Genomic DNA, 14782 nt, shown 5'->3' with positions numbered 1-14782 from the left:
TAAATGACATGTTGTTTCTGTTCATATCAAATCTTGAGAAAGTGTCACAATGTGTTGGAAGGTGAAATGGTCCAGACCGAACTTTAGCAGGTGTTTGGCATTCTCTAACAATCCACCAGCGTCTTCAGATAGGTACATCTGAAATATAAATACTTGAGTCCAGAGAAGAGGATCAATGGTTAGCTAGTAACAAAGACAGACACAATGGTAACAAATGTTTGAGGGACAAAGATATCTCAACCACTAATTGCAAAGCGGGACAAAATAGAAATGTTTGAAGGAAAAAATTGTCTCATCCACAAATAGCAAACCGGGATTGGAGTAGATGGAACAGAACTGACATTATTAACAGTCCTTATGTAAATTACCAAGCTATAAACATTACATGACAAATATGTAGGCTGCAGATGTTGGTAACTAGTGGTGAAGTAGGATCCTTTACCTAGACTTATAGTGGTAAAGCAAGATATTTTACCACGACTAATAGTGGTAAAAGGGATTCTTTACCACGACTAATAGCGGTAAATATGGAATCTTTACCACGACTAATAGTGGTAAAGTATGGATTCTTTACCACGACTCATAGTGGTAAAGTATGGATTTTTTTACCACGAATAATTGTGGTAAAGTATGTATTCTTTACCACGACTAATAGTGGTAAAGTATGGATTCTTTATTATGATGAAAAGTGGTAAAGTATGGATTCTTTATTATGACGAAAAGTGGTAAAGTATGGATTCTTTACCACGACTAATTGTGATAAAGTATGGATTCTTTACAACGACTTATAGTGGTAAAATATGGATTCTTTACCACGAGTAATTGTGGTAAAGTATGGATTCTCTACCACGACTAATAGTGGTAAGTAAATGTAGGATACTTTATTATGACTAACAGCATTAAAGTGGGATTTTTTAACACAACCAATAGTAGTAAATAGGATCCTTTGACACCACTTATAGTGGTAAAGTAGGATCCTTTACCATGACTTATAGTGGTAAAGTAGGATTCTTTACCACGACTAATAGAGGTATTAAAATTAAGTATCTTTTCCACATTAGTGATTATGTTCCATATACACCACAATTGCTTGCTTCTTTATAAAAGTATCATGATGATAAGAACCTTTGTCAGCTACCATTCAGTGAACATGTAGAGTCACATACCTTGATTTGGTCGTGGTATAAATGCTTGGCATATAGTAAACATCCGAGAGCACAGGATGGTAGCTCCAGTTTTTGATAAAGTGTAGACAGGGACAGTAGGTCAATATCATTAAGCACTGGACATCTGTGGAAAAAAACAATAAATCCATTGAATCAGTTTGTGACATTAATTTGTCATTAACATTTTTTTTCGCTATGGATTAAAGGTCAAATTGTATGTTACACTACCTAAACACATTATCCAATCAATATGAATTGATGTTCAGTGACATAAAGGGGTACAAAGTGTATTCATAATTGCCTAAAGGAATATAAAAGTGTAAAGTATATAGGAATTAGATCATTATCACTTTAAACATTATGAACCTTATAAAATTGTTCCATGGAAAAGTCACTGACTTTTATAAATCTAGAGAACAGGTTTTTTATATAATTAGGTTTAATATCAACGCTGGTCTCTTTGGTAAACGGTATCTCAAGGTTTAAATGAAGAAGGCTTGGTACTTACTGTGGGATGAGGTTGAAGTAGCTGACACACTGTTCTGTTTGCTTGTTTGTTAGAGGGGCAGTAACTATAACAGAAACGAATAACATATATTTATAATTCACCAGTGCTAGTAGTACACTATTAGACGGCAAGAATATATTAATCATATTTCTCAATGGTATAGGTCTTGACTAAAAGTCGAGGGAAATATTATTATACATTACACTATTTCGGGTCGAAACCAACAGATATTTTAAATATACTTAAATTATATAAATGGTTTTTTTTTACAAGTTATACAAATACATATGTATATGAATCATATACTGATGGATTTCTGAAAAAATTTGAAAGGATTTGATCATGTTTCATTGTTTCAAATAAACTAACAGTTATAGATACATTATTATCATCAGGATAAGGTTAAACTTTTTACATCTAATAAGATGTAAATGGTACATTTAGATTACACCGAGACATGATGTCGTAGATATAGCTAATGTTATATACAGTATTTAGTTCATCTGTATGCTATGGAGAATTTTTTTTATTATCCTACCAAAAACGTGAATTAGTTTGAAAAAGAAATTATTATTGGATTGGTAAATTTTGGTACAGTATTAGACAATATATGAAACAAGTACCTTTGGTCAATGGGGAGGACAGGACCGTCTGCCATAGGTTTGGAAGGACAGAAACTTGTCTCATCTTTGCCACACTAGCTAGCCTCCGAAGTACATATTCCAGGGGAGACCACTTCAAAATAGTCACAGGTCATTAATAAGATGGTCCAACAGCAATTCTATTCACAATGGAGATTTCAGTTTTATATTGATAAAACAACATAAGTAATTATGAACTATTAACTAAGATAGATGACTTATGATATTACGATAGTTAGCTTTCAGAAGAACAACTACTGTACACCACTTCATTATATTAGATAGTTTGTGGAGACTCACCAGTTGGAATGAGTGAAGCTGTTGTAGAACGTTGGTCCAGAGCTGGAGTTCGTGTATGTCATAGTCTAGGCAGAGAGAAGCCACCAATAGGCAAGCCTGTATAACACACAAACATTGACTAGCATACAGACATGGATTAATCCTGCCCCTGCTAAAATTGTTACACATCATATAGGGAATTTCATCTTTTTATACTGTACAGTCAGATATTTTTGCAATTTTGCGGAAAATTGCTGTGATCTCAAAATTTGATCTGCAATATATTGAGAAATGCTTTAATTATATAACACTTTATTAAAATCAAGAGAATTAAAAACTTCTTAAGTTTCATATTCTTATTTTTGGGTCAAATAGTGAAAAAAATGACACCCAAACATAACTGGTTATACCGTACTGGCAGTTTAAGCCATACCATAGCGACGAAATAGTGGAAAGTATAAGATGGCGTAATTACTGTTTTTTGGTGACGATGATTTCTCCAGATGCCCTTGATAAGACCCTCCTTGTTAGCTTCATTGAAGCTTTGTACAGAGTGAAGAATGTGGAGATTCTCCAGGTCCACAAGATACAGCATTATCCTCAAATTGTGTCTATAAATAAACAATGCACATTAAATATGTAATCATTGTTATTATGTATCTATAGATCTATATATTGGCCCATCAGGCCCTTGAAATCAGTCATAGATTTGACTTTTTAATCTATGAAGGGCATTTGGTTCCATCAAATCTGTGAATTCAAAATAAAATGTCTTCACACATTATTTCATTGCCTTACCTGACTTGTTCCAGAGATTTGTGGAATAGCTTCTGTACTGTGTCTTTGTCTTCAATATGGAGGAGACAGCGTAGAGCCCGTACTCGGCACATATTGGTTATGTTACAAGCATCTTCCATCTTCTTCTCCTGTTAATACATGAAGCAGCAGTTTGTTTTAACAACCAAAAGGATGTTCAGAGAAGTGATAGAATGTAAAAAAAAAAAAAAAAATCTCCTAGAAATATATTTAATCATAAGTAGAAGTTGCAAAAATGAAATAAAATCAAATTGAAAAAAAAGTCCCCTCATAGTAATTATTCTTACCTCGAAAGCAAAGTTGAACAGGTACTTTACATTTGTTTCTTTCTCTCCTCTCTGTAGTAGGTATAACACCCTAGAACATCACAATTTAAAAAAAATAAATAATCACTCAACAAATGTGCATCGGATTTACTAAAATTAAAACCTTCAGAACTTTTTTAGGTTTTAAGGTAACCTTTTAAGGTTACGGTTTAAAAGAGCATATGAAACACAATAAAATTTAAAAGAAATTGTGTCAATGATGACTCAATATACACTTTCTGATTAAACTCAGGTGATCACAGTCCTTAAAGATGCTCACCAGCCGACAGAGCATAAATGATACTCATCATTTGGACAATAATTGGTGTTTAATCGTGTATATATATGCCTAATTAACACAAAAAATAACATGAAATGATTAATTTTGCCTTTGGTGCATGCGCAATCATTACTTCATTCTATATAATATTTAGTGCCACAGAATTTTTTTGGAATGCAATTAATTATTTTTTTTTTTATATTTTTTTAACTTGAAGTAAAATTAGAAGCTCAAACTTTTCATTGGTGGTGTAAAGTAAGTAACTTTTTTAACTGAAGAAAAATACAAAATCGTCTGCTGTTTTTGATTGTGAAAAAGTACCATTTGTCAGCGGTGGAGCATCTTTAACAGACTTCCAATATAATTCAGACATATGGGCCACTTCTGGCCATGTTAGCTCATGAATGTTGTTCTACAGGCTTCTTCAAACTAGTCATCATTGATGAACATCTTCAAAACTAATGTAAACTGGCATGACAATTTTACTCCTTTTCTGATACATTGTATATCTTTCACAAGAAACTGGTGTATTAATTTTGTTAGAATCCATGACATTCTTTTTGATATTTGATCACTTAAAGAAATTCAATTCAAATTATTAGAACCTAAAATGATTTCAAACACTCCTAACATTGGTTGAAAAGAAAGAAAAAAAATAAGCAGGATTTTAATCAACAGACCTTCTGAGATTTTCATCCTCATTATCATCTTCTGCAGATATAGTTTCGTCGCCGATGTTCAGCTGGTCAAAACTAAAAGTGACAGTCTGAAACAAATGATGATTAAAGTTATATATGCAGTAATTTTCATACTCAGAAATCAAGAAGAGTTATAGGCTACACCATATAAATCAGTTGTTCATCGGGAATCCCGCTCCTAAAATGTCTAAGCCAAGAAAAAACAATAATAAAAATTGAAGCGCACCTTCAAAACAAGAGATCTCAGAGGGATCTTGGCGCCCACCAAAGAATGATCTATGTATGAGGGATCTTTCCTTTGCTTTTCAAACTTCAACTATCAAAATCCAACATGACGGTCTGCCTGCCATATTGTTAACCGATCGCTCCAAAAATGTATTATGCAAATCTTGGACCTATGTGGACCCTAGACATATCAAATTTTAGAATAAGACCTTCAGTACTTTCAATAGCAGTAATAACCTTCAACTATCAAAATCCAGCATGGCTGGCAGTCGGCAATATTGTTGATCGATCAGTCCCAAAATGCAATATGCACAACTAGAACCCAAGGGTAACCTGCTTATGAAATTTGAGAAAGATCCCTTTAGTACTTTGTGAGAAATAGCGGTAACAAACTTTAACTATCAAAATCCTTGCAGCCATCTTGTTTTTCCAATCAGTCTCAAAATGAGCATGACACTCCTACAGACCAAGGCAACCAAGCATGTTAAATTTGAGAAATATCCGTGGAGTACTTCTCGAGAAATATTGGTAACAAACATAAACTGCCAAAATCCAAGATGGCTGACTGCGGCCATATTGTTTTTCCGATTAGTCTCAAATTCAACATGACATTCCTAGGCAGCAAAGAAACCATGCATGTAAAATCTGAGAAATATCTATGGAGAACTTCTCAAGAAATAGTGGTAACAAGCATTGTTTGCCGACAGACAATGAACTGACAAGGGATGAAAGGCAATTTGAAAGGTTAGGCATCAACCAGCATGCGAAAAACAAACAAAAGCTGTTTGAGAGCAGCCCAGCTCGCCTTTAATGATGAAGAGCTCCTCCATACAAATACATTTTGGCCCATTGGGTCTCTTGACATTCTTACTCCAATAGTAGTTTTTCTGGAATACAATATTTCACAACTATTTTTACTTTGCTTGTAATTAGTCCTATGTATAAGTACTATCATGTAAAATAAGTTACCGAGTCTTGGCCTGCCTGCTTTGATTTGACCGAGGGTAACCACCTGTATAGTAGACTCAGACGAAGCCTCTCCAAATCCACTTCATGGATCTTGGCTATTTCCTCGGCAATCCTGTGTATATCTGTAGAATGCACAAATAAGATCATCAAAATACTAATGAAGGCCATTTTATTTATCCAAACTGACCTCTCCACTAAGTTATTCTTTAATTCAAGGTCATACCAAAACTCGGCAGAATTTTTAGCAACACAATTTGACATGGAAATTTTTTGAAAGGACTTTGTATGGTTTGCGCCCTTTTTAGCCCCTAAGTTCATCTATTTTTTAACTATGTATTAAGAAATAAAATTATTGATTTAATTGAAATTAAAGTTTTCTAATTTCATAGCTTTTAGTTGCCATGTTAACCATATGAAATATGCATAAATTAACTGAGTTTGAAAATTTTGTAATTTTTTGCCTATTATCTTTTTTTATAGTTTTTGTATAAGAAATAATAGAGAGCAATCTTGAACAAACTTAACATTTATTCAAAACATGTAAGTACCTCATGCGCTCTATGGTTTCTAGATGAAAAACATAGCAAAAAATGGCCAAAATTGACATTATTTCCACATTTTCATAATTTTTGCATATTTAGGATGAATACCATAGCATCTACAGCTACAATGATACATAACTATCATACCTATTCTATCAAAGATGTATTCAATATTTGATATTCAAATACAATTTACAAAATAATAGGTTTGAATCTGATGAATTTGGGGGCCAAATAGCACCCAAACTATACATACATGTAGTTCTTTAAGTTGTTATAGTTATGTAATAAAAGGTACCTTAATTTTTGTTTATTTTATAAAAAAATTATATGAAACGTAAAAGATCCCAAAGTAAAAATTGCTAAGATACACTGTATGTTTCATAAAATCTCATTCAAAATGAAAACTGAAAAGCTTCTATATTGATCACATAATTGGCATGTTCTGTTATGGCCTAAACCAAACCTCAGCAGACTATTTCTGGACCTGTTTTATTGCAGCGCTGTTAGATTTATAAAATTTTGCATATACCAATTATACCAATTGGTATCATTACCTCTTTCTATCAAAACCTATGAAAAAAAGAAAGAGTGAAAAAAATGAAAAAAAAGATGGATCCACTGCGTTAACACTGCTAATAATGATACTACCTGGTTTGTCCTTCTCAGCGATCTCTTGATTAATGATGCTGCTGTGTTCGTACAGCTTGAGGAGGAGTTTGTTAGGACTGCCAGCCAGAGATACAAGTTCAGGCTCGGCTATCTTATATACAAAAAGGACCTGCTCTGTCGCTAGTCTCTGCCACATCCCAGTGAACTTAACAAATGTATTCATGGCTTTTTCTTTTTTATCTGCAGCCTGTTACAAAAAGAACTCTACAGTCAATGATACCACAGGTAGCTGTATTGTCTGTCAGACAGAAATGTCCATTTGTCCATATAATATAAATATATCGAACAAGATAGGACAGACATGGTTAATAGTATGTGCCCCCTCCCCATTTCATGGCAGGAGCATATTTATGAAAGCTTTAAAACAACACAATGACATGTAACAATTATCAAAGTAAAACCATTAATTCATTAATTTACATGTATTTTTTCAATCTTGACTGTAATTATAACTGTATAACACATTTGTACATTATTGTTAATATTCGCAATCATAACTTTTATATACACAAGCAAAAAGAAAGAATAATAATGAATTGTACCTGATCTTTGATAGACCTGTGCCACAACTCTGTGTATCGGATACAACCCTGAAGGGCCTCCACCTTTTCAGCACCTGTAATAGAGGATGAAAAGAACTGTAACATTTATCTTCTAGTAGCTTCACCTTCTCAGTACCTGTAATAGAGGATGCTAAAGAAAATAACATTATCTTCTAGTAGCTCCACTTTCTCAGAACCTGTAATGGAGGATGATAAAGACTATAACATTTATCTTCTAGTAGCTCCACCTTCTCAGTACCTGTAATAGAGGATGCTAAAGAAAATAACATTATCTTCTAGTAGCTCCACCTTCTCAGAACCTGTAATAGAGGATGATAAAGACTATAACATTTATCTTCTAGTAGCTCCACCTTCTCAGCACCTGTAATAGAGGATGATAAAGACTATAACATTTATCTTCTAGTAGCTCCACCTTCTCAGCACCTGTAATAGAGGATGATAAAGACTATAACATTTATCTTCTAGTAGCTCCACTTTCTCAGTACCTATAATAGAGGATGATAAAGACTATAACATTTATCTTCTAGTAGCTCCACCTTCTCAGGACCTGTAATAGAGGATGATAAAGACTATAACATTTATCTTCTAGTAGCTCCACCTTCTCAGGACCTGTAATAGAGGATGATAAAGACTATAACATTTATCTTCTAGTAGCTCCACCTTCTCAGTACCTGTAATAGAGGATAATAAAGAAAATAACATTTATCTTCTAGTAGCTCCACCTTGAGTTCCAATTCCAAAGCATCCAGATTGCGAATTTTCCATACTACTTGATTCCATTTACTTTGTCAATAAACGAAGCCTTTCTCCAACCGGATTGTGAGTTTTCCGCCTATCGGTGTCCAGATTATTGCTGGTCCACTTTACAAAATCCCTGATCTACATTTTTCATTTAGCATAAAATATGTTTACATTTCCGCTATACTTGTATTTTAACAAAATATTGATGTATTATTTCACAATTTGTGTAAGAAACACACCCAGAGGGAGTTCCTTGACCATCCATCTGGCACATGCCAGGGCCAGCTCACAGTTGGACACATTCATGAGGAGAGCCTGGACGTCACCTAGCAGTGATAAGTTAGCGTCCTTGATATTCCAGTTCCAGTGACTCTTGTCCATGATCGCTGCACTACCCATCGCCGGCTTCTTGGACAGCTGAACATGATTCTTCACCATATTTTGGACAGTCACAATGTATATTTGGTCAAAGGAAAGCTACAACAAAAACAAAGTTTATATGGTCAAAACTATAGCAAAACAGTATATCTGTCAGAGGAAAGCTAGGACCTAAGAATATAACAAAAATGTATTTCTTCAAAAACATATATGTATGACCCTTCTCAAAGTTTTTTAAAATGATGAAGTCAGATGAGTAAAATAATATATACGGTATGTAAATTTTGGTACTTGTCTATTTTTCTCAATTTTACTCTACCTTCAAACATTTAGCAATTGGCAGCCATTTCATCACAGTTTCCTTGTCCAGTTCTGGAGCTGAAGATACAACATATACAGTCTCATTATTGTAAGTCAGTTCTGGAGCTGAAGATACAACATATACAGTCTCATTATTGTAAGTCAGTTCTGGAGCTGAAGATACAACATATACAGTCTCATTATTGTAAGTCAGTTCTGGAGCTGAAGATACAACATATACAGTCTCATTATTGTAAGTCAGTTCTGGAGCTGAAGATACAACATATACAGTCTCATTATTGTAAGTCAGTTCTGGAGCTGAAGATACAACATATACAGTCTCATTATTGTAAGTCAGTTCTGGAGCTGAAGATACAACATATACAGTCTCATTATTGTAAGTCAGTTCTGGAGCTGAAGATACAACATATACAGTCTCATTATTGTAAGTCAGTTCTGGAGCTGAAGATACAACATATACAGTCTCATTATTGTAAGGTAACACAATAGAAAGTGATAATTCATTTTTAATACCTGTTCTTCGTATTTAGGTACAGAATTTCAGCAATATATTTTACGAAGAAGCACAAGGCTAAATTGCTCATGCACTCTGCATCATTCCATAACTCCAGAATAAATTGCTTATGCACTTTGTATCATTCCATAACTCCAAAATAAATAACTTATATACATGGTTAGATTTCCTTCCTGACATTTTTTAAATCAATTTCACTAATTACATTCTATGGTAGGATTGAGAACGAAAGAGGTGGATAAGTGGTTAAGGTATACCATTGTTCTATCCCTTAACCTACACATTTGAGTTACTGGTTGGAAAGCCACATAGTACAATCCCCAGATACTGATAAACGATCAATAATTTTAGTTAGGTTCTATTTCTCTGGCTTTTGTCCACTTCCAAAACCTTACATAAGTTTAGATAATTAAGTAATTACTAGCAAAAAAATAAAATGAAAAGAATTATCCAATAGATGGAAACTAGAATAATGAATTTGAGAATGATCTACTGGAATAGCCCTTCAAATATTCACTGTAATATATATTTCATGAAACATTCCAGACTTACTGATGATTTTCCAAGCATCACCCTCATTGAATGGATGAAGGGGGAGTCTGGTCTTACTGCTGGGAGGGAGCATATCCATGATAATCCTCAGCTGGAAAGGCATACAATGACCAAACGAAATTATGTTTCAGAAACAATGACCAAACGAAATTATGTTTCAGAAACAATGACCAAACGAAATTATGTTTCAGAAACAATGACCAAACAAAATTATGTTTCAGAAACAATGACCAAACAAAATTATGTTTCAGAAACAATGACCAAACAAAATTATGTTTCAGAAACAATGACCAAACAAAATTATGTTTCAGAAACAATGACCAAACAAAATTATGTTTCAGAAACAATGACCAAACAAAATTATGTTTCAGAAACAATGACCAAACAAAATTATGTTTCAGAAACAATGACCAAACAAAATTATGTTTCAGAAACAATGACCAAACAAAATTATGTTTCAGAAACCATGACCAAACAAAATTACCGTATTTTCCCTATTAAGAGCGCCTCCTCTAATAAGGGCGCCCCCACGTTTTTTGCTGAAAAAAATCAGCTAATTTCATACAATTTTTGTGCCAGATTGTGACGATTTGTCTTTGCAGACGCTAATAAAATACTGTTTCACATCAATCTGATGCTTAACAGATATCCGATCAGCTATAAATGTATTGCACTGGGTAACTTAGGACATCTTTGCCAAGTGTTTACACATAGAAACAGCGAGAATTCCATGTTCAAAACAAAACGTGTCACTTGAATGCCCCACACACGTGTATGGATGAAGACTAACTGGCAACAACATTTTAGCGATGTCTATACAGGTTTTATGAATACTTACTGTATGTCTATGATAAAGGTTACTAAATAACAGGCATGTTATCATTTTTAAGCATTTAATTGTGTGCTCTTGTCGGTATTTCCCATCTGCCACAAAACGAAAGTAGCGATCGAAAGCACCGTCCGCCATTTTGTGTACGCATGGTAAACAAACAGGCTAGCATAAAATGCCAAAATTCCGTGAAACATACATATTTAACCAATGTTTAATACTTCTGGTGCAAACATTTCTTCATAATTATGTAATTTCAATACTTACTTGACTTCAAAACGTAATTTGGCTATAGTAAGTTTCAGAAAAATACGAAACTAAAAGCAAGATGACTATAGTCTGTTTCAGAAAAAAACATCTAAAAATGGTCTAAATAACGGCGCCCCCCTAGGCCATTTACCCGCGCCCGGCGCCCTCATTAGGGAAAATACGGTATGTTTCAGAAACAATGACCAAACAAAATTATGTTTCAGAAACAATGACCAAACAAAATTATGTTTCAGAAACAATGACCAAACAAAATTGTGTTTCAGAAACAATGACCAAACAAAATTATGTTTCAGAAACAATGACCAAACAAAATTATGTTTCAGAAACAATGACCAAACAAAATTATGTTTCAGAAACAATGACCAAACAAAATTATGTTTCAGAAACAATGACCAAACAAAATTATGTTTCAGAAACAATGACCAAACAAAATTATGTTTCAGAAACAATGACCAAACAAAATTATGTTTCAGACCAATCAAAATTATGTTTCAGACCAATCAAACTGAATATGACTTTATCAACACCAGCAAGTACAGTACATATATTGACCAATCAAAACTAAATTGAAAAGAATTATATTAACATGATTTGTAATTTTTTTTTCATTTGCTATAGAACATGAAATTATATCTTAAAATCAGGAAATAGGAAATGAAGGGAGTGTTTATGAACCTTTTAACAAATCAAAAATATTCTTCAAGTTACAAGGAATTACTTTATCTTGATTTGAAAACAGTTGTTAAACTGACTGTAATTAGCCTAATCATCTTTTGAACAACTGGAATAATATCTTATTACAGCAACACATGTTTATAACAAATATGATTACAACAAATTCATAGTTATCACGTATAGCATTTTATTCTACTTCGAGGTTCAAATAAGATGATGTTTGCAAAATGTGTATAATGAACTAGAACTGTGGCCAGAGTGGATGTAACCATTTTTTCTATTCCTGCCTTAATCAAACCAGAAATTCTATATTATGATAATGTAGTAGGATAAAAATCAAGTTTATCTATGGGCACAATATGACAGAAGGAGGGCTATAAACATGGGTATTTATTGTGTTAAATACAGTTTATAAAGTACTCACATCTTCCTTCTCACCGTCAGGCTGGTACCGTAATTCATACTCTCCTGGAGGTTTCTGTCGTGTGTACACCTTTAGGTAACTCAAAAGCTTCAAAGTCTGATGATAGAAACAAAATAACAACTTAAAAACACCATATCTACGAGTAAAGCTGAAAATGTGAATGACCAATAGATTTAAACTCATCTAAACCACATACAAAATATGTCTATTCACGTCCTCTGTATATATAAAGACTACCTGCTCAACAAGCCTACTTTTTCTGGGTCCCAAATGAATAAAAACATTTTGACCTGCATATAAAGACCATTTAATTATGAAGACTATAATATTCTTCTTCATCTGATAGCCATTGAATAGTGCTGAGGTGAGTTTGTACATCGACCATTACCAAAACATATATAAGTGATGAAGGAGCAAGGGGCTTAAAATCATTTAGCCAATTAGATTGTGTGTAACACAGATGTTTTGAAATGTACTGAACCAATGTAGTACTTTATATGAAGGGTAAACTACAGTCAAATACAATGTCATATAAAGACTGGTATTCAGTACTCACGGTTTCTATCTGGGAATCTTGATCCAACTTTTGCATTTCGTTCAACAAAAATTCTAAAGTCTCATAGTCATAAGCATCAGTCTAAAACATGAGAGATGGATACAAGGCTTTAGAATCCTGATACAAAGACAATTAGCTTTATATAACTGATCATTCTGTCAGAGATTTAGTATCTGGAGACAGCTTCAATCAACCGGAAACCACTTTTTTGTATATATAATTTGCATGTTTGTTATTTAAAATCAAGATATTCGTGAATACATAAATTAACAATCAAGGGCTCTTACCAACAATTGTGCATTTACAGATGTCAAATATACACATAACATTTGAATTCACATTCAACTTCCTCACAAAAAAATTGCATCTTGCAAAAAATAAAATGGTCTAAAATAACATTAACCTGTTATTATTCGTAAATATCATACCTGGTACATCTTTATAGAAAACATGCATTTTCCTTAGTAAGAAATGATTTTTTGAAATCAGGGAAAATAATGGTAGTTTTGGTGGATGTTGCGAACCTTTTTATAGATTGCCTGCAGTCTTTTCAGGAGTGTTTGTTTGCCCTTGATTTCTTGGATAGCCGCCCGAGCCTTGGCTAGGAGTGCGCGCTTGGCTAAAACTCCTAGAGTTCCATGGTCTGGTAAGGTAAACATATTATCCAGGAACAGCAATAGACCTTCATCCTGGTCCAAGTCCAAGTCTCTAAACAAAATAAAGCATCAATCAGTTTACAAATGAACAATATTTTCTGATTTATTTGTCTCAATAAACAATTTGTATAGTTGTTCAATGAATTAGCTGGCTAGGTTTGGTTTCCTTTTTATGCAAGCTTTAGGTGTCAGCAAACTATATTCAGTACTTGGCAATTATCCCATGTCGGTCGAAACCCAGAGGTGAAGGGCTAGTGGTAATGTTGGTATATCTTAACCACTTACAACTAGAACTGTCGTTCAGACATGTTATATGTTATACCCTCTCCTTAAGAGGAATAGCAGGTCAATCATTGTGTGACAGTCTGAGAACCCGATTCCAGTATACCCCCCTCCCCCTTAATTTGTTTGGAATTAGTAACACCCTTTGCAATCAAAAATAAAATCACTAGAATATCAAACATTGCAGCATACTCTGATCAATCACAACATACCTACAGAAATCCTTGACCAGGGTCATATCTGCAGTCTCACACTGGGCTATCTGTGGCAGTAACTTGATCTTTTCAGATGATGGTTTCTGGAAAGCTTCTTTGAAACTTATCTAAAATATATTATAAAAGCAGGTTCAGTTCACTCTCAAATATTATCACAAATGAATGAAATTAATTTTACTTGACTTGATGAAAGATAACGTTATCCTATTAAAAAGCTTTAGAATGGAATATAGCTTGCCTTTAGCAGATATCAGTAATATTAGTCAGTTAACTCATGTACCCCCTGTAGGCACAATGAGACTCTTCTAAAATCAGTGCAGTCCATTATGAAATGGTATAAGAAGCAATGGTTAAATTTATATAAATTGATACCCCTCCTATAACAATTTGGAATTGAACATTTTTATACACTTCCGACAAAACTCTGTAACCTGGTACTATTATTCAAATTCTACCAACTCGACAACCTAAAATCACTTTTATATATAACTGGGAAACTCTTACCTTGATTTTTCCTAGTCTGTAGCCCCATGTGGCATTTGTTTCTAGTGTTTCACACATTTTAACCAGGTTCATTTCCTTATGTAGCTCACCGATTCCAATTCCAACCTTAGCCAGAGCCTAGAATAAGTATCAAAAATGGAATACCGGGTACAGGTAACAAGAGGCCCAAAGGTCTTAACGGTCATCGGACTACCTTGGCTA

The 14782-nt window shown here is 33.7% G+C and overlaps 1 protein-coding gene across 2 annotated transcripts in view; it reads right to left on the bottom strand.

The window, feature by feature from the left end:
- The window catches only part of LOC138318161 (kinetochore-associated protein 1-like), a 51791-nt gene continuing 37009 nt past the window's right edge, over positions 1–14782 (bottom strand). For both annotated transcript variants that reach the window (XM_069260306.1, XM_069260307.1), the window contains exons 41-60: positions 14582–14698; positions 14075–14184; positions 13449–13632; positions 12925–13005; positions 12369–12464; positions 10171–10261; positions 9103–9161; positions 8645–8882; positions 7644–7717; positions 7081–7288; positions 5888–6009; positions 4676–4761; positions 3698–3767; positions 3393–3520; positions 3070–3205; positions 2616–2711; positions 2298–2409; positions 1675–1738; positions 1167–1290; positions 1–138 (exon numbers count right to left, since the gene is read on the bottom strand). In XM_069260306.1, coding sequence (XP_069116407.1) covers positions 22–138; positions 1167–1290; positions 1675–1738; positions 2298–2409; positions 2616–2711; positions 3070–3205; positions 3393–3520; positions 3698–3767; positions 4676–4761; positions 5888–6009; positions 7081–7288; positions 7644–7717; positions 8645–8882; positions 9103–9161; positions 10171–10261; positions 12369–12464; positions 12925–13005; positions 13449–13632; positions 14075–14184; positions 14582–14698 — 2313 coding nt within the window. In that variant the 3' untranslated portion in view covers positions 1–21. The remainder of the gene's footprint in view (positions 139–1166; positions 1291–1674; positions 1739–2297; positions 2410–2615; positions 2712–3069; positions 3206–3392; positions 3521–3697; positions 3768–4675; positions 4762–5887; positions 6010–7080; positions 7289–7643; positions 7718–8644; positions 8883–9102; positions 9162–10170; positions 10262–12368; positions 12465–12924; positions 13006–13448; positions 13633–14074; positions 14185–14581; positions 14699–14782) is intronic.

This window comes from Argopecten irradians, chromosome 3, assembly GCF_041381155.1.
Source record: "Argopecten irradians isolate NY chromosome 3, Ai_NY, whole genome shotgun sequence".
NCBI classification, from domain to species: domain Eukaryota; kingdom Metazoa; phylum Mollusca; class Bivalvia; order Pectinida; family Pectinidae; genus Argopecten; species Argopecten irradians.
Note: the sequence above shows the minus strand (reverse complement) of the source record. Positions and strands in the feature narration are given on the sequence as shown.